This window comes from Crotalus tigris, unplaced genomic scaffold, assembly GCF_016545835.1.
Source record: "Crotalus tigris isolate CLP2741 ecotype Arizona unplaced genomic scaffold, ASM1654583v1 scf7180000017903.3850313, whole genome shotgun sequence".
NCBI lineage: Eukaryota > Metazoa > Chordata > Lepidosauria > Squamata > Viperidae > Crotalus > Crotalus tigris.
In genome coordinates this window covers 3,059,317-3,078,200 of record NW_024096713.1, presented here as the reverse complement: position 1 = coordinate 3,078,200, position 18,884 = coordinate 3,059,317, and the positions used below count along the sequence as shown (strand labels likewise).

Here is an 18,884-nt window from a genome sequence, read left to right as displayed (position 1 = left end):
ATTATATATAATATTTGAGTAATTTTTAAAATTTGTAAAATATCAAAATTAGAAAAAGTGTTTTCTTCCTTCAGGGTTAAAAAAATTGAAATAATATAGGGAATTATTTTAATAAAAATTAAGATAAAGATTAATGAGTAAACAGAAGCATATATTATTCCCCAAAGCAAGAAGAAGCAGACATGGCTAAATTGATTCTTTTATATCCAAAGAAGAGATTATATTTAACTTTGTTTCTATTTGGAAATTGCTTCTGGATTTTGAGCTTGCAATGAAAAAAAAATGAAACTTTGATTTTGTTTTTGCTAATTAAATAGGTTTATTGTTATAGAAATGACTAGTATATACTGCTGTGTAAAGATATAAAGTTGAGGTTATAATGTTGTTATCTTCTATTGTGCTAAAGAGAGTTGGAAGTGGATGCCTTTTTCTTTCCTTTTCCCTCCTTACACCAAGTTTTTCCCTCCCCCTTCTCCTCATTTTTATTGCTTTTTTGAATTTTTCTTTGTATTTTTATTTAAGAATGCTTTCTCTCTGGTTGGCTTACTGTATATATTCACATCTGGTTTTACAAAAGAGTACATTAATTTATACACAAGAGATGCCTTGGATTTTTTTTTTTAATACTAATAAGGCAGAGCACAGGACCTGTGATCATGAAGCCAAAAGGATAGCCTTTGTTTAAACTTTAGGTGACTATTGCTATCAAATGATCAGTAGACATGATCAGTATTGAAGTTAGACAAATTTGGTGATAGGATATGGATGGAAAAAGTAATTAGCTGCAAAAGTTAAAATTACCCTCAAATGTCTTTGGGCTGTATCTCAGTGTAGCATTTATCTGCAGTGTTTTGGAATTAGGATATATGTGACCAGCTTGATGCCTGTTAATATCTGTGTTGTGTTAGGCTTTTTAAAGTGGAAATGGTGCAACTCATTTCCAAAGCCTTAGTAAATTTACTGGATGAGAGTGATGATAAATAGCAATGTTATTAAGTACTCAACTGGAAAGGGGCAGCAATAACCCTTTCTCTTTGTTCTTGCTACTGCATGCCTAATATCCAGGAAAAAAATATGCCTCTTGAATCTGGACTCTCTTGAATAGGGGGATAATTTTATAGCCTTTTTCTCATGCTTTTCTTCAAAGGAAAGATATAATATTGTACTGGATTTGTTGTGATAAGTACAAAGAGTATTTTCCAGGCAAGCGAATATTTACTTCTCACTCAAAATGCCTACACTGAAAATGATTGAATATTATTATTATTATTGTTCTAATCTCTAATGAAACTGGGTTAGGGTTAGGCTATCCTATCTATCAGTCCTTCCACTCTCATTACCCTACCCCAGTGATGGCAAACCTTTTAGAGACTGAGTCCAAAATTGCAACCCAAAACCCACTTATGTATTGCTGGGTGCCAGGTGGTCACGGCCGACTGGGTGGGCGTGGCCAGGGTGGGCACGGCCACCTTGATGTTGCTGCTGGGGAGGGATGCCTGTGGGGACTGGGCAAGACTGGGGGTGATCCAGGGAGACTCTGGCAGGTGGGGTGGTGGGCAGGAGGCTTGTCCTGCAGGGTGAAGTGAGGCAAGGGAGGGGACAGGATGGGGGTTCTATTGCTGCTGGGCAAGGCAAGGCGAGGCAGGGGCAGAGGCCAGGGCAGGTGCTGGTTGCAGAGAAAGAGGGCCTCCGGTGAGGAGGAGGAGGAAGAGGGTTTAAGCAAACTTAGCAACCAGAGTGGGGATCCATCCCAAAACAAACATGCTTTGCGGGTAACCTCGCAGCCCAACAGAAGATACCAAAACCTGCTGCAATCACCCAGCAGATGGGAGTGGAATAAAAACCAAACAGCCCCCCCAATTCTCAACAGAAATGCTCATGACAATGAAAGCCTCGGGCAGGGGGAAGAGCAAGGACAGGTGGACATCTTGCTCAGCTGATGGCTTGGGGGGGAAGGGGGAAGCTACACCCCTCCCAAATGCTGCCCTCTCATGAAAGCATGATGAAAACTCCAAAAAGCGACAAGGAAAAAAAAAGTTAAAATAGAAGAGTGTATTAGCAGATACAACTGATATAAAATCTGGATGAAGAATGGTCAATAAAGCATTCTTGGTTCTCTATTTTATCTTTCCTAATAAGCCGTAACCAACTTCCTCTCTTCACTTTGCAAAACCTGTGGGTCCCACGCCATTCTACATACCTGCAAGAAAGCAGCTGCAATCGGAGTACTCTTACTGTAACTTTGAAATGTGGCACCACTGATTTAACTGCTGTCACACTGCAAGTACAGTTGGAGTTTACAGTACTGGTTTATCCAGTATGTGTTATTTATTTTATCTTTCTTCTCCTTATACAAAACTACACCTTCTATATGCAGAATGGAAAGTTGGTGTGGGTTTCTTGTCCAGTTTTAGTTTCCCTCTGCATCAGATTGGCCACTGGAGTAAAATAATGCCAAAATTTGCTTTTATCAAGTATTCCTATCCCAGTTTGGGGGGGGGGGGGAGAGACAGAAATGCTTTCTGCTATCTGAGGGTTTGTATTTAATACCATTTCCAAAGTTGAATTCCTCAACATATAGATTATTCCTTTAAGCTGGTTAAACCTCCCCCCTGTCTTTTCTCCCAATTTAGGGACTTCCATTCACAAAAGAATAAAAGAATAGCCTGCCCTTTTCCTACCCACACTCCAGATATTGCACATGTTTCCACGTGATTCTGGAACTGAAGTCGTTCGCTCACTTCTTAGCAATATCCACCAAACTTTCTGCACCACCTTCCCCCCCCTCTACCGCCCCCCCTAAAATCTTAAGAAGGGCTTTCAATCATCTTGCACTTTTTACTCACTGCCTAAATTCTGTGATTCTCGCCCCTGCAGAGTTTTGCTGTGGGAGGCAGGAGTTGTTCCATGCAGAAAGGAAGGAGCTCTTCTACTAAGCTGGAGGGCTAACTTTGGCTTCCCCTGACTCAGAGGTTCCCCTTCAAATGTGTGCTTAATTTGGCCCCCTGAGAGAAGCCGGGCTTCCCCTTCCCCCAGCTATCCATGCCAAAGCACCCCTTAGCTAAGGGGAGATGGGAAGGCAACACAAACCCGCACAAAGAGAACTCAGCACTTTGGTGAGTTTCATCCCGCTGCAGCACTAAAACCTGGGGAGTGCCGAAACTCACTTGCAAGTCCTGGGCACTGGAGTTTCCCGTGTAGCCATGCCAAGCTGTGCTGCCAGACTCCCCAGTGGCCAGCAGAAGGGAGATCGTGGCAATCTTTTGTGATCTTTTATTCCATTCCCTCCCCGGCCCTTGAGCTTGTCTTGACACCTCTTTCTCTGCACTGCTTCTGGCTTTTCCCCTCTCCCCACCCAGCTCTTGCAACTGCTTCCTGACTCCCAGTGCAGAGAGAGAAAGAGAGTGAGAGCGCTGGCACATGTGAAGAGGGGGAGGGGAGCAGCCCAACCCCATGTCCCTCTGGGGCAATGGCGTGCGTGCCCACAGAGATGGCTCTGCGTGTCACCTGTGGCATGCATGCCATAGGTTCGCCACCACAGCCCTACCCTATTTTATCTAGGGTACAAAGCTATTCTATCTATCAGTCTCTGCAGTTGCTTATCCTTATTCAGCTGCTGTTGGATTTAGCTAGAATTTTATTATAGCAAGTTGGATGAAAAAGCAAAAAATAACCAGTTAGGATAAATATGGTGATACAACATTTGCTTTTTCTGCTTTCTCAATCAGACTGTAATTTAACAATTCTAATATGTGTAATTATGCCATTATTCAAGACTAGCTCTTGTGGTGAAAATTGTAGTCATTAAGTTTTAATTACAGAATTTGGTAGGGTGACCCTCTCCAACCAGGTGTGTATGAAATATAAAACCCAAATTATTCTATGAGGCAAGAAAACACTGACTGAGAATTTGGTGAATTGCAAGATCAGACTGAAGAAAAGATCTAATGGTTGATTGATTTCACCCTGTTTTTAAAATGTCACTCTTGCTCTCCTGAGTCATTCAAATGGGGCATGTTGGGTTACGTCTAATGCTTCTTTAACATTTTTAGCCTTCTTTCAAAAATTTCATATATGAACTTAATTTAATAAATTTATTCATGTCTTCATTTCAAAAATAAGAAGCTAGGAATCAATTTGTTTGGAAACATTCCTAGTTACATTCTCTTTTGTATCTTAAAATAATAATATCTTGTTATATCTATCTGGATTTGTCAAATTGTAATTCCTTGTTTGAATAGTTTATATTCAGATTTGTGGTGACAATCTATCTTGGATTATCTAGATTTCTATCCATCACTGTTTTTCCAGATAATGAATTGCCTAGGAAAATCCAGGGGTCCACTTTGATCTCAAAATATAAGTTAAGTTACAATTTGATGATAATTGTCCAGAATTGGTCAGAATATAGTGTATCCCACTGGCTCAAACAATTTCTATGCAATTGTAAATTAAAAAGAGATGAGGATAAATGCAACTTTCAGCATCACTGTTTGAATAGTGAATGCCTTGGCTAATAAGACTTGCTTACAATGTTTGCCTAAAATAGTTCTTTTCCTTAAAGCATGGGTGTGAAATTCGATCATGTCACAATATGTATTGTGATGTATCGCAACATTTTTTGCTTTTGCGGAGCCTGGTGGGCGTGGCCTCTATATGACGCATCTGGCTCATGGGCTGCCTTAGAGTAAAGGTAGAGTAAGGAAAGAAAGCATCATGTTTCAGACTTTGCAAACAGAATGGGAAAAGAATTTGCTTACTGTTTGCAATTTACCCAGTTAGCAGTTATCTATAACACAGAAATAAGTTAATTTGACTTGCAGTATAATGTTGTAAGCAATCAGGTTTCACGTAACAAGATCAGTGAAAATGATACAGCATGAATCAAATATATTTCCTAACCAAATTGCTTTTATTTTATGTGCAGATGGATTATGCTCAATTTCTTTCTGTTTTTCAGAAATGTGCCACTTGCCATTTGCACATCAATGGTTATTGTCACAGTTGGCTATGTCTTAACTAATGTGGCCTATTTTACAACTCTCAGCCCTGAGGATATACTAATCTCCAAGGCAGTGGCAGTGGTAAGTTGTGATAAAAATACATATAGGAAATTAGAGAACATTATAATATATTGAAAATAAATTCTTTGATTATAAGAGAAGAACTACATTTCTAGGATCTATATTTTAATATTAAAGAATATATATATATATATATATATATATATATATATATATATATATATATGTATATGTAATTTTTTTCTGTTTTTTTTGTTAGACCTTTTCTGAACGTCTACTGGGAAATTTTTCCTTAGCTGTTCCTATTTTTGTTGCACTTTCTTGTTTTGGATCTATGAATGGTGGTATATTTGCAGTTTCAAGGTAAGTTATTCTTTTGCAAATAATAGGTAAAATAAAAGTGAATGGAATATAGAAATATATTGTATATCCATGCACACACATGCATACTTACTAGATTTATTTCTTCATAGTCGCTTAATAATTGAATACATAGAGAATATTATATTTTTCCTTCTGGTTTAGCTACCACTGAGCACGATATAATACTAAAATGAATGAAATCTGTAGAACAATGCATACTATTGTACAATTCCCATTTAAAATAGATTTATCATTGTTCCCATTGCCTGGTAATACTTCACTAATACTTGTATAAATTATCAGGAAAGATAAAATAAAGCAGTGCTCAACTGTTCCTATTTCTGAATGCAGACAAAGATGTAGATTCAAGATAGGTTTTAGAAGGTTTTTTTCCCAAGCTTCTGAATTTGCTTTCTCAAATTATTTAACTCAGCTTCTCATGCTTGTATTGCATAGAAACAAATAGTACTATTGAGGATAACGTTGAATGTATTCTGTATCTCTGGTGAACTGCTTCAATTAATCTTGGTAATGAGCATCTTTAAAAGCTGTCCAAATTCATTTTCCCATCAGGATGTTCTACGTTGCATCCCGTGAGGGTCACCTTCCAGAAATTCTTTCCATGATTCATGTTCACAAGCACACTCCTCTGCCAGCTGTCATTGTTTTGGTAAATCATATAAACAAATGGCTCTTTATCAAGACTGTATAACATGGTCCTGCTCGGAAGCGTTCAAATGTAACTTAAACACTACTTGAAATGTGGTTATTTATTTCCATTTCACTATGTTTGGAGCTATAGAAAATAAATAATGAGATGATGTATTCAAGAACTTTCTGCTAGTTGCCCTTAACTCTCAAAGGCTAGCACTTAAATCAGACTGCTGTATTTTATTTGAAGGTTGAATGAGATTGATTAGTTAAACTCTCAGTGGAATGATACTTCCTAGATAGGAAGCAGACTAATGAAAGTCTAAAGACTGGCTATATGCTAATGTGCTGTTTTGAAGATCTTAAGTTACATTCTACTGGTAGATATTTTGAAGAAAATGTAAACAGCAGTGATAGATAAAAAGCATTAGCCCTCCTTTCATGGTGCTAATTCTAGGTAATTTATATACATACAGTACAGTATATAACTACCTTTTTTATATCACCAATCTGCAATGCTGAAATAAGGTGTCATGTTGGATAAAGAATCACAGTTTTATTGATGACAATGAAAATGTACTACAGAACTTGCAATTGGATAAGTGGAGGAATACATACTGCTTTCTCACTGTCACAACTATCAAATCCAATAACAATGCAAAAGTCCTGTCAAGCTGGATAGCCCTAATCTTTTAGAAAAGTTTTGGTCAATTTAATAAGCACTTATATTTATAAGTTAATCCGGTTGCAGCACAAACATCTTCTTCCGTGACTGTATAAAGAGAAAGTAAATTGACTGAAGAGAATAGGGTCAGATGTTCTTATAGCCACTGTATGGTATCTCATTGTAGAAACAGTATAATATTAGAAAATTAATTATTCATTACCAGTCAGTGGAGAGAGATCAGAAATAAACTTGGCTACAAGCTCACATCCAAGTTTATATTGTGGTGATTAGGGCAGTAAACATTTCTGTCCTTTGCATCAGTAGTCTGTGTCTCAGCAGTCCTTTTAGGTGATTTACTCCCTATTAGAAGGTGACAAACAAGAGCAATGAATAGGCCACTGAAAAATTTGGCAACTTTCCACTAATAACATTGGTCAAATTTATTGAGGTTTGGACTTCATATAGGCAGGATAAGAGACATGACAAAGATAGAATCTTGCAATATTATCTGTCATCAATTTTATTTCATGGATTCTGAGGAATTGGATCAGGTCCTGGACAGTATGAGCTTCACCATGCATGGGCTGCATTCACACTCATCCAGTGTCCTTTGGGATGATTGGATCAAGTTCAGTGATATTGCTAATGCTCTTCTCTTGGGGAAGTCATCTTTAGATCCAGTCATTTTGGATATCAATTGTCTAGTGTATAATATTTTTCTGTGGCAAAGATTTTGGAGAAAATGTTAGAACTTCTATTAAAATAGTCTCAAAAAGTGGATTAACTGATTTTTTTAGTAAGGGAGGGGAGAAAATTCAACGTGGTTTATGGTGGATCCAATACATTGTAATAAGCAACAACTTGTGCACCAATGAAGCTTTTTTATTTTTAAATTATTTTTCAGTACCCTCTCACTATGATCATGCTCTTCACCAGTGATCTCCAAAGCCTCTTGAACTTCCTCAGTTTTGCAAGATGGCTTTTTATAGGATTGGCAGTTGCCGGGATGATCTATCTCAGATATAAACGTCCTGATATGCCTCGTCCTTTCAAGGTAACCATGGTTTTCCATAAACAGGTTTTGTTCAACCCAAGCCCTGTCTTTAAAAAGAGATCACCTAATGAAAATATCGTTATTTCTGGTTGCTCATACATATGAATTTATTCATATGAATTTATCAGTTCTCTGAAAATATCTTCTGAGGCCTTCCTTAGGAACAGCCCCAAACAAGATGGTATTATGCCACCAGTCCTACAGCAGGCTACTTTCTTGTCTTCAACAATGTCCAACACAACTATTGTAATAAGCAAGTTTGGGAGCCAAACAGGTTTAGTAGCAAATGTAGCCACATCCTTCAACATTAAACTTATGAAGAAGTGTTAAAAACTATTAACAGTATTTCAGTCATTGTGTCAAATGGCAGTTGCCTGAACTGATTCTCAGCTTGTGCTTTTAAGGACTAGGTATCACAGCTAGACCTTAAATGATTTAAGTGTTGGTTAAAGAACACAGTTTCTAGTCCTTCCAGTTAAAGAACATATTTTCTTCAATATTATTTGATACAGTAATATCTTGATCATTGTTTTATACTGTGTCATGATACAGAAATTATTTTCCCCTTAATTTTATTTTAGATTTATTTCAATACTTCATTGGGACTTTATTGTTAATGGTCTAGTGGTTATGGAGCCAGACTAGAAGCCAAGAGAGTATGAGTCTTGCCATGGTCACGAGAGCCAGCTGGGTGATTTTGGGTCAATCACACTCTATCAGTCCAACTCACCTTACAGGATTGTTGTTGTGAGGAAAATAAGAGGAGGAAGAAGTATTAGGTATATTTGCTGCCTTGAATTATTTATAAAAATAATAAAGGCAGGATAAAAAAATGTAAAATAAAATCTAAAAAAAAATGCTTTTGTTTTGCCAGTAATGAACACTACATCATTCATGAAAACTGAACTGTTTAATTAGGTTTTCCTTTATTTTAAAATATATTCCAGTTTTTTTTTAATTTTAAAATATTTTGTATTTCTTTGAATAAAGAAGTATGGAATATTGTAAGTACATCTTGCTATCAGAACTTGTTATTCATTTCTAAAATACCATTTAATTTGGCAGTCTTTTACCTGATGATATATTGATTTGGGAGAGCTGGGAAGTTAATCAATATATAGTGAAGAGTTTTAAATCATAGACCATACCCTGAAAATCTTGTTTCATTGTAAGACTGATTCAAATAGACAGTTTTAAAATATTACATTCTGATTGCCATTGCCTGTTTATTATCATTTAATAGTAGACTAGCAAAGCAAAAAAGTGCTAGGAAAAGAAAATTATACAAGCCTTTCAATATACATTCTGTACAGATTTGTGAGAACATATGATTAGCCTTAATGTATGACACTAAGTGTTGTGTCCTGAGCCTGCAAATGCAGGCTCGGGACATTGCAAGGTTCCCAGGCAATTGCAAAAGCTGCCCGGGACCAGACTGAGTGGCACTGACCGAGCACGCATGCGCAAGATACGAAAAGTGTATAGTGATGTTGCCATCTTGTCCGGGGAATTGGGACGTATAAAAGGAGGCCTGCATGCCTTTGCTCATTGTTGGAGTTTGAAATAAGCACAATAAAGAGCTGTTCAGAAACATGTATATTCTTCATTCGCCATCGCTCCCAGGACTTAATACTGGTGACGAAGGTGGGATTCTTAACAAGGAAAGCTAGACGGAAACTTTAAGACTTACCCAAAAGAAGTCCTGGAAGGAAAAATGGCGTTAAATTCAGCAGCTATCCTGCCAGTACAGCGTCGCTGGAGGGTGAGTTTGGCTGAGAGACCCTTTCCCTGCAGAAGCGAGTGGTGAAAAAAAAAATGAACTACAATGGTGAAAATCGGCCGCTTGTCAGAATTCGACATAGCACATCCGAAACGATGGGAATCCTACATTGCAAGAGTAGAGAACTATTTTAGGGTTAACCAAGTTTGTGAAGATGGGCTGAGGTCTACCATGTTATTGTGTGTATGTGGCCAAGAGACTTTTGAAATTGCTGAAAACCTCATGGCTCCTGCTTCGCTGGAAGGTGTAACGTATACAGACTTAAAGAAACTTCTAAAGGAACATTTTCAACCCAAGCTGTCCATCATTGCATGGAGGCACACGTTTGAACAAAGGGATCAGAGAGCAGGAGAATCTGCTAAGGACTTTATCGCAGCATTGAGGTGAACAGCTAGACTGTGTTAATTTAAAGATTTAGAGGAAAAACTGCGTGATCATTTTGTGTATGGACTGAGAAATAGAGACTTACAGCAAAAGATCTTCATGAAAGAAAACATTTCATTCCAAGATGCTCTATGGGAAGTTACAGCAGAGGAAGCTGCAGGCGGAGCAGTAAAAAACATGCGGCCCACCAGAAGCCCTCCAGAGACTGTTGCTGTCCACCAGGAGAACGTGCAAGAAGATTCGGAAGAGGTTCCTGAAGATGAGGTGAATAAGCTCTGCCAGGCAGCTGGAAGGAGACAGAGAGATCGCACAGAAAAGGCTTCAATAACTCCACAATGCTTCGGATGCAGAGGACGCCACAGAAGAGCAGACTGCCGATTCCGGTTCGCCACTTGTAGAGCCTGTGGAAGGCAAGGCCACATTGCAGCCGTATGTCTGAGTCGTCAGAAGTACAACCTAAAGAAGAATTGCATCTGGAAGGTACCAAGGTCCCTAGCCAAAATAGGGTGGGTTTCTGCGCAACATGCAGAAGTATTCTAAGGACAGGCACACATAAACCCCTAAAAAAGAAGTTGTCCCTTAAAGTAAAGTTGCAAGGGGTTCCCTTATCCATGGAATTGGACACTGGTTCTGCTCTCTCCATAATTTCCCTCAACACATTCAGGAAGATTTGCAGCAGCAGTGGCTTTCGAGTGAAACTCAGGCTATCCAGTGTGATACTTACAGACTTTCAGAATTCTAAGGTGTGTGTTAAGGGGGAGGCCACTCTTAAGGTACAGTACAAGGATTTTGAGGGTCCTTTAGATGTGTTGGTTGTTGGGGGTTGACGTGCGAGTCTTATTGGACTTGATTAATTTGAGGCTCTGGGAATCCAGGTCACGGGGCTGCACCATTTGCAAATGTCTAGCCTTGCAGAAGTCTGCAGGGAATTTGAAGATGTATTTAGCTCTGAGCTTGGAACCTACAAGGGGCCTCCAGTTTTACTACGATTAGATCCATCCATAGCACCCATTAGGGTCAAGCCTAGGAGAGTTCCATTTGCACTTAAAAACAAGATTGATGCTGAACTGGACAAATTGCTCCAGCAGGGCATTCTAGAGCCTGTAGATTCGAGTCCTTGGGAAACCCTCATAGTAACGCCTTTAAAGGCTAATGGGGACATTCGTATTTGTGCGGACTACAAGTGCACACTAAACAAGGCACTACAGCAACACGCTTATCCAGTACCTGTTGTAAGTCACATTCTGGCTTCCCTAAAGGGGGGCGGATTTTTGTGAAGCTTGAGCTGGCACAGTCCTATCAACAGTTGCCTGTTGCTGAGGCAGCTGCTGAGGCTCAGACAATTGTGACTCCTAGAGGAGCTTTTAAAGTGAAGAGATTGCAATTTGGGGTAAATGTAGCCCCTGGCATTTTCCAGAGTATTATGGAAAACACACTGAAGGGTATTCCAGGAGTCTGTCCATATTTTGATGATGTCCTCATTGCAGGAGAATCACCTCAAAACTTGGCTGAGAGATTAAGGGCTGTCTTGCTTCATTTTAGGGAAGCAGGTCTCAAGTTAAAAAAGGACAAGTGTAAGATAGGAGTCAATTCTACTGACTTTTTGGGATTCAGGATAGATGCTCAAAGTATACACCCTTCTGAAGCTAAATTAAAGGCCATTCAGCAGGCCCCAAGCCTTAAGTCTAAAGAGGAACTACAAGCCTTTTTGGGGCTACTAAACTTTTACCATGCCTTTCTGCCTAACAAAGCTGCTATAGCTGAGCCCTTGCACAGGCTGTTAGACAAACAAGCCTGTTGGCAGTGGACTAAGGTCCATGAAAAAAAGTTTCAATGAGGTTAAGGCCTTACTTCTAATGCTGTACTGGCTCACTTCAATGAGCAGTTACCTGTTTGCATTGCCTGCGATGCCTCTCCATATGGAGTGGGGCCAGTTCTTAGCCATCTGTTGGCTGATGGGACACAGGTCCCTGTGGCTTATTATTCCAGAACCTTGTCTTCTGCTGAGCGGAACTACATTCAGATTGACAGGGAAGCACTGGCCATTGTGGCTGGCATTAAGAAGTTTCATGATTTCATATATGGCCGCCATTTCATGGTATACAGTGACCATAAGCCACTGCTAGGGTTGTTCACCACAATCAAACAGACCCCACATATTCTTTCTCTGCGTATTGCTGCGTTGCTCCATTTTCCTGTTAGCATATGACTACTCTTTAATTCACAAGCCTGGAAAGGAAATGGGTCATGCTGATGTTCTGAGTAGATTACCCCTTCCAACACTGGAGCCTGATCCTGCTCCAGCCATTAATATTCTGTCCATTCAAGAACTGCCTGCGTCTCCCCTCAATGCAAGGGATGTGGCTGCAGAAACTGCCACTGACCACACGTTCACACGCGTTCTGTCATGGTGTTGTCAGGATGGCCTGACAGATTCCCTGATACTGAGTTTCAGAGTTTCTGGCAAAGAAGACATGAGTTGTCCACTTTCAAGGGTTGTCTGCCATGGGGAAGTAGGGTAGTAATCCCTACCTCATTGAGGACTAGAGTGCTGCATTCTTTATATGAAGGACACCCTGACATAGTCAGGATGAAGGCACTTGCACACAGCCATTTGTGGTGGCCTGGCCTCAATAAAGCCATTGAGGCTCAAGTGCATGGGTGCCATGGGTGCCAACAGTCCTGGCCTGAAATGCCTCAGGCCCCAGTTCTTAGATGGGAGAAAACTCAAAACCCATGGTCCAGGGTACATATAGATTATGCTGGGCGCTTTCAGGGGCAATTCTTCTTGGTTGTTGTTGATAGCCATTCTAAGTGGCTAGAGGTTGTTCCTGTGTCCTCCACTACTGCTGCCAAGACTATCCAGGTGCTGAGAAGTATTTTTGCAACTCATAGCCTTCCAGATGTTCTAGTTTCAGACAACAGTCCTCAATTTACCTCTTCTGAGTTCCAAGTTTCCCTTCAGGCCAACATGATACGCCATGCAACTTCTGTTCCTTTCCACCCATCCACCAACGGAATGGCTGAACGTATGGTGCGCACCACAAAGGATGCCCTTAAAAGACTGACTTACGGTGACTGGCATCACAGGTTAGCAGACTTTCTTCTTGCACATTGCACCACACCCTGTACAGCCACCGGGAAGAGCCCTGCTGAATTTCATTGGGGTCACCGGCTTATTACTAAGCTGGACAGGCTGCATCCAGATAGGGGGGCGTCCCAGGTGTTGCATCCGTGGGCACAGAGGAGTCTGCAAGTGGTGCTCTGGTCTGGACTCAGAACTATGGGCCTGGTCATCTCTGGGTACCAGCTGTGGTCTGCAAGGTCTCGGGGCCCTTGTCCTATGAAGTGTCCCTGGAACACGGCCGCGTTCTTCGGCGGCACATAGATCAGCTGCGTGAGAGGCTGGAGTCTCACCCTTCTGCTCCTGGCTCTGCTCTGGGGAGGGGGCAGGAAGGTTATAGAATACATTCTGAGGATCAATGTCAGTAGCCAGTGCCGGCAGTTGAAGAGATCGTTGATCCTCCATCCCGAGATTCCGCAAGTGCTCCAAACAAGAATTCATGGGACAGAGAACTACCCTACACAACAAGACGCACTCCAGCCAGGGAGTCACCCCGGGGGCATTCCACATTTTCCACATAGAAACAGTAACACTCCAGACAGGGAAGATAACCGGGGGTATCCACAGAACTCACAGAACACGCAAGAACTGGCAACCCAGCTAGGAAGCAGGTTCAATTCTGCAACTGTTTCCAAAAGGAGGTCCTATGTAAGGGGGGCAAGCAGAGAGGCCTCTCCTGACTCTGGCACCTCAGGCATGACCTTGGGGTCCGCCGAATACTGGGGTTACCTTACACACACCTGTTTCACAGGGCATGTCCGAAAACGGTCGCCTGCTCGAGGACATACCTGTAGGTTCTCAGGAACCATCCAGAGTAGTTCTGGAATCCTCAGCCAACTCAGAAGGTTGGGAGAGTGCAGCTGCTCTCACAGAGCCTGGGGGAAACTCTGGCATGTCTGCCGGTATCCCTATCAGGGGTCACCTGCAACACCTGTACATAAAAGTCCTAATCTAGCGAGCCCATCAGATGGCCGGTGGGCCAGGCACCCTTAAGGTCAAATCCTGGTCTGTCCAGTCGAGTAGGGGAGCTGTCAGCTTCCTCATCCTGCAAAGGTCCCAATGGGTTAAGGGCCCTCCTAAACACCTAGATGAGTATGTAAGGTTCTTGTCATCATAAGAACAGTACAAGTCTATGGTGAGGAGATGGAACCTATGTGGGTAGCAATAGAACCCGCGAAGCACACATTAGAGAGTGGCAAACAAGTTGTAGTAGAATGGAGTGTCTGTAGGATGGAAAGAAATTTATTATTATTTTATATTATTGTATGGATTGTAAGAGCAAGTACCGTGTGTGTTCTAGCTAAGGGGGGAGGGGTGTTGTGTCCTGAGCCTGCAAATGCAGGCTCGGGACATTGCAAGGTTCCTGGGCAATTGCAAAAGCTGCCTGGGACCAGACTGAGTGGCGCTGACCGAGTGCGCATGCGCAAGGTGTGAAAAGTGCATAGTGATGTTGCCATCTTGTCTGGGAAATTGGGACATATAAAAGGAGGCCTGGGTGCCTTTGCTCGTTGTTGGAGTTTGAAATAAGCCAATAAAGAGCTGTTCCAGAAACATGTGTATTCTTAATTCGCCATCGCTCCCAGGACTTAACACTAAGCATTTAGTTTTTCACAGTGCAGATGCCTTTGAGGTATATGTGAGCAAGACACAATTGCAACCTCTCTTCCACTGTTGTTTCTACTGTACCTTTGAATTTGTTGCTTCAGGTGTAGAGATAACACAGAGTTTCAAAACTAATAGCCAATGTCAGAACTGGTCTTCATGAATTGATACAACCCCTTTTATTTTTTATTTATTTAATCAATTTCTAAGACTGTCCACCCATAAATGACTGGGAGTGACTTACATTCATTCCAAAACAACATTATTAGAGAACTGCATTATAAAGGAAAAAACAAAGTATACAATACATAAAGTTACAATTATATAGCAATTAGTGGTGTCACACATTGCCTAGTCCAGTCTCTGTGTGAAGACCTTGGCCTGAAATGCCCTCTTGAAAGACAGCAAGCTCAAAGGCATGTGAATTTCAGGGGAGATGCTGTTCCAAAAGGCAGATGTAACTACAAAGAATTCTCCAATTCACATGAGATTACATTACGATACAGAACATGCCAACTCAGATAGGTCTTAAACAGACAATTGAAAAGAGATGATCTTGCAAATATCCAGATCCTATATCATGGAAGACTTTATAGATAACCACAATTACCTTGAATTGTATTCAGCAGTTGATAGCCAGCATAGCTTGGAAGGCATTAGTTTACATAGGCATTTCTTTCACCAGTTTAAAGGTATCCTCTGATTTTTAACCAGATCAAATACTTTATTCCACTGAGAAAACTGACAATGGTGTAGAACTTGTTACTAATTAAATCACCACCTTGATGCATGTTGAATAAAAATGCATTTAGTTTCCTTTTCTTTTAATAGCCACTTGCATTGGTCTTCCTGAATATCCAATTTTTTACAAAGTTAGAGTATTACTATATTTAATTGTCATGGAATATTAAATACTAATGACATTTAACAGCCAAGTTTAGGTTATAATAGTAATTTTTTGGAATGTTTTCCAGGTGCCACTGTTTATTCCTGCTCTGTTTTCCTTCACCTGTCTCTTCATGGTTGCACTGTCACTTTATGCTGATCCGGTTAATACTGGCATTGGTTTTGTAATTACAATGACAGGTATCCCTGCCTACTACCTCTTTATTATATGGGACAAGAAGCCAACATGGTTTAGGAGATTTTTAGGTGAGTAAATGTTGAGCAAAGTTGATATTTTTGTATTTATTTATAAAATTTATAGGCTGCCCATGTTACCTCAAGGTAATTCTTATTATTAATCGATTTTTATAAAAAATGAATAAATTTGGAGCATATAATTTATTTTTTCATATCTTTACTATTCTCATGTCACATAATTTATTATCTTTCTTAATCTGATGTATCGTTGTGTTAGTTTAATTCAAGATAAGTAACAGAACTCATCTCACACAATTTATAATTTGAAACACAAATGCATTCCCCTTTCTAATACCCTTTCCATAAAAAAAGTGGCTCTCTAGTTCTCCTATGGCTATAAAACCATCTTTATGTGTGTCTGTCAAATGACATATGAATTCTGGTTGGTAATTCCTTAAGTTTGTTGGGAGCGGAGGCAATTCATTTGGTAGGTATATGTTCCTGTAAGCATGCAATGGAATATTTTCTCCTGCACTTTCTCAAATATAATGTCTTTTTTCAACTATATTAAAGATTATAATATGACAACTGAACAATTGTATGGAAATTTCTTTGAGTGTACTGCAGTACATTATGTTTATATGAATTGTAGAGAAGAAACCAGTAGACATTTTCTCACATTTATCTCATCGAAGTCACAATCCCTTTTCTGCCTGTTAATACAATAACTGACTTTTGAATTAACATCAATGGTTTTATGTATTATGGGCCACCAGGAACTAATGGACAAATGATTTCAGCCTTACTGTGATTCATCAGGTACAGATAGTCATTACAGGTAGTAACAGATCTTATGGAATTCAATTGGAATTAGTCCAATGTAATTTTTATGCAGTGCACTGGATTTTATAAACAATAGTGACCTTGGTTGCCAAAGATTGGCAGGAAGGATATAGACAATCTATAAGTATATACTCATTTTTCTGGACTCTTAGTTCTATGATAATACCACCAGAGATAGGAGACTATTTTAGCATATATTCCTGTGGTTTATATATTACTGACCCCAGAAAGCAGCGTAGGACCACTTTGGTTGTAACTGAAACTTAGCAGATACATTTTAGTTATTTCAAAATTCTTTCTCTACTCTTAAGTCAACACCTCTTTGGTGCAAGATATGGCATTATGTTTAAGTTGTTGAGCACAGATACTGGTTGAATACTAGAAAGAAATTTTTAGCAGCAGAATGTCAGTACTATACCTTTACCTGTGTTCAGGCAGAAGCCAGGTAATTTTCTGTCAGGGATCCTTTAATTTGTACTCTTGCACAGGAGAGGATGTTGGGCTTGAAGGGCTAATGGCCCTATCTTTTCAATTGAAATTCCTGTGAAAATCTCAGCATTTCAATTAATTTTAGGAAACATTTTCAGCTGAGACCATTAGGAATCTTTTATACTACAAAACTAATTTTGGCCTGGGGAACAATGTCAGAGTTATAATGGGTATGAACATATAATCCATATCATTCCTTCCTCTATGTTGCAGTCCTAATGAAAACCCCAGTACCTGTGATTCTTCTAAAAAGAAATCCCTTAATGTAGCTGCAATTAATTTTAATTAGCTATGCTTTAACACACAAGTTGCTGCTGCTTTTGCAGAAAGAAAAATCTGTGTAATGGTGTTTTTGCACATATGTGTGTGTGTGTGTGTGTGTGGGTGGGTGTATGTTTGTGTGAGAGGAGTTGTACAGGCTAACGGGCTATTTTTCAAGAATGTGAAATGGAATATGGTGATTAAAAGATAGTTACCAATTAATATCAATGTATAAAATTACTATGTATAAATATATAATATCTAAAGTTTCATATTTTTAATATTTTCAATATCTACAATAAAATAAATTACTGTGCGATAGTCAAAATATCCTCATAGCTTTATTTATCTACTTATAAGTATTTACAAGTATTGTTTTCTTCAAAGAATTGTTATAAACATAACAAATATAAAACAAACTTGTGTGTTGGGAAACACTTTTATTTATCTAACCTTATGTCTATAGGATTCTGTAGTTAGCTCTCTCTGCCTCAGAAGAGTCTTTGTATTTTATTCTTTCATCAGATAGATACAATTTCATAATCTGTTGAGTGTGGTTTCATAAATCAGTATGGCCACAGGATGCCAGTGTTGAACCATTTCATTTAACTAAAAAACATTATACTTTTGAGATTTCTGCTCTTGGTAACAATGCAGTGATTTTTTTTGAGCACTGTGACTATTATTGTTTCCTGGTAGAAGAAAATATAAATACCATAAATGAAACATACAGACTCTGAAAATCCTTTTTAAATTCAATATACAAAATAGTTTGTAATTAGAACGCTATGCTTCCATCTCATGGATATCATCTTTGGTATTCTAATAGTAATTATTTTGTTAAGGAGACAGCAATATTTTTTTTTCATGGATATCAATAATACTATATGAAGGTAACTATAGATCTTTGTTCCTTCTTAAGGCAACAGTGGCTTCGATTTTAAGATGTGTTACTTAAATATGGATAGTCATCAATGCCTTCTGTATGCAAATATAATTTGATCAAAAAGATTTCCTGATTTTTCTAAAAATATTTTTCAGAAATAAATTAAATGATTTCAAGTAAGGAAGAGGGCATATGAACTAGTTTAATGGGACATTCGCAGATGCAAAATTGCAATATAAATAAATTTATTTCAACTTTAAAACCAATGCTTTTCATGGGTGTCAAATGAACATGGTGGAACCGAAATATATTGAAACATCTTAGCACTCTTAAATGGTTGTTCTCACTGGATTTTTAGTGTATGCATGTAAAAATCTGATTTTAGGGAACAGAAGGGAGCTATTAGACAGGCAGAGTAGGAAGTTCTACCCTAAATTCCAATAACAGTTTTTATTTTATTTATATTTATTTGTTTACCTTTACATCTTACTTTCCTTACTATTTGGAGAAAGGAACTCCAAATAGTATAGAGGGACAATAATATTTTTTATTATAAGAACAATCCTATGTGGTAGTTTAGAATGAGAGAAAGCAAATGGTCCAAAGACACTATATCAAATAAATCTAGCAGGAATAGGTAATTATAATTGCAATACATCTAATGTACTATTGA

At 39.1% G+C, this 18,884-nt stretch overlaps 1 protein-coding gene across 3 annotated transcripts in view; it reads left to right on the top strand.

The window, feature by feature from the left end:
* The window catches only part of SLC7A11 (solute carrier family 7 member 11), a 79,773-nt gene that overhangs the window by 41,065 nt on the left and 19,824 nt on the right, over positions 1 to 18,884 (top strand). For all 3 annotated transcript variants that reach the window (XM_039344382.1, XM_039344383.1, XM_039344384.1), the window contains exons 7-11: positions 4,961 to 5,084; positions 5,284 to 5,387; positions 5,961 to 6,057; positions 7,610 to 7,759; positions 15,624 to 15,801. In XM_039344382.1, the coding sequence (XP_039200316.1) occupies positions 4,961 to 5,084; positions 5,284 to 5,387; positions 5,961 to 6,057; positions 7,610 to 7,759; positions 15,624 to 15,801 (653 nt within the window). The remainder of the gene's footprint in view (positions 1 to 4,960; positions 5,085 to 5,283; positions 5,388 to 5,960; positions 6,058 to 7,609; positions 7,760 to 15,623; positions 15,802 to 18,884) is intronic.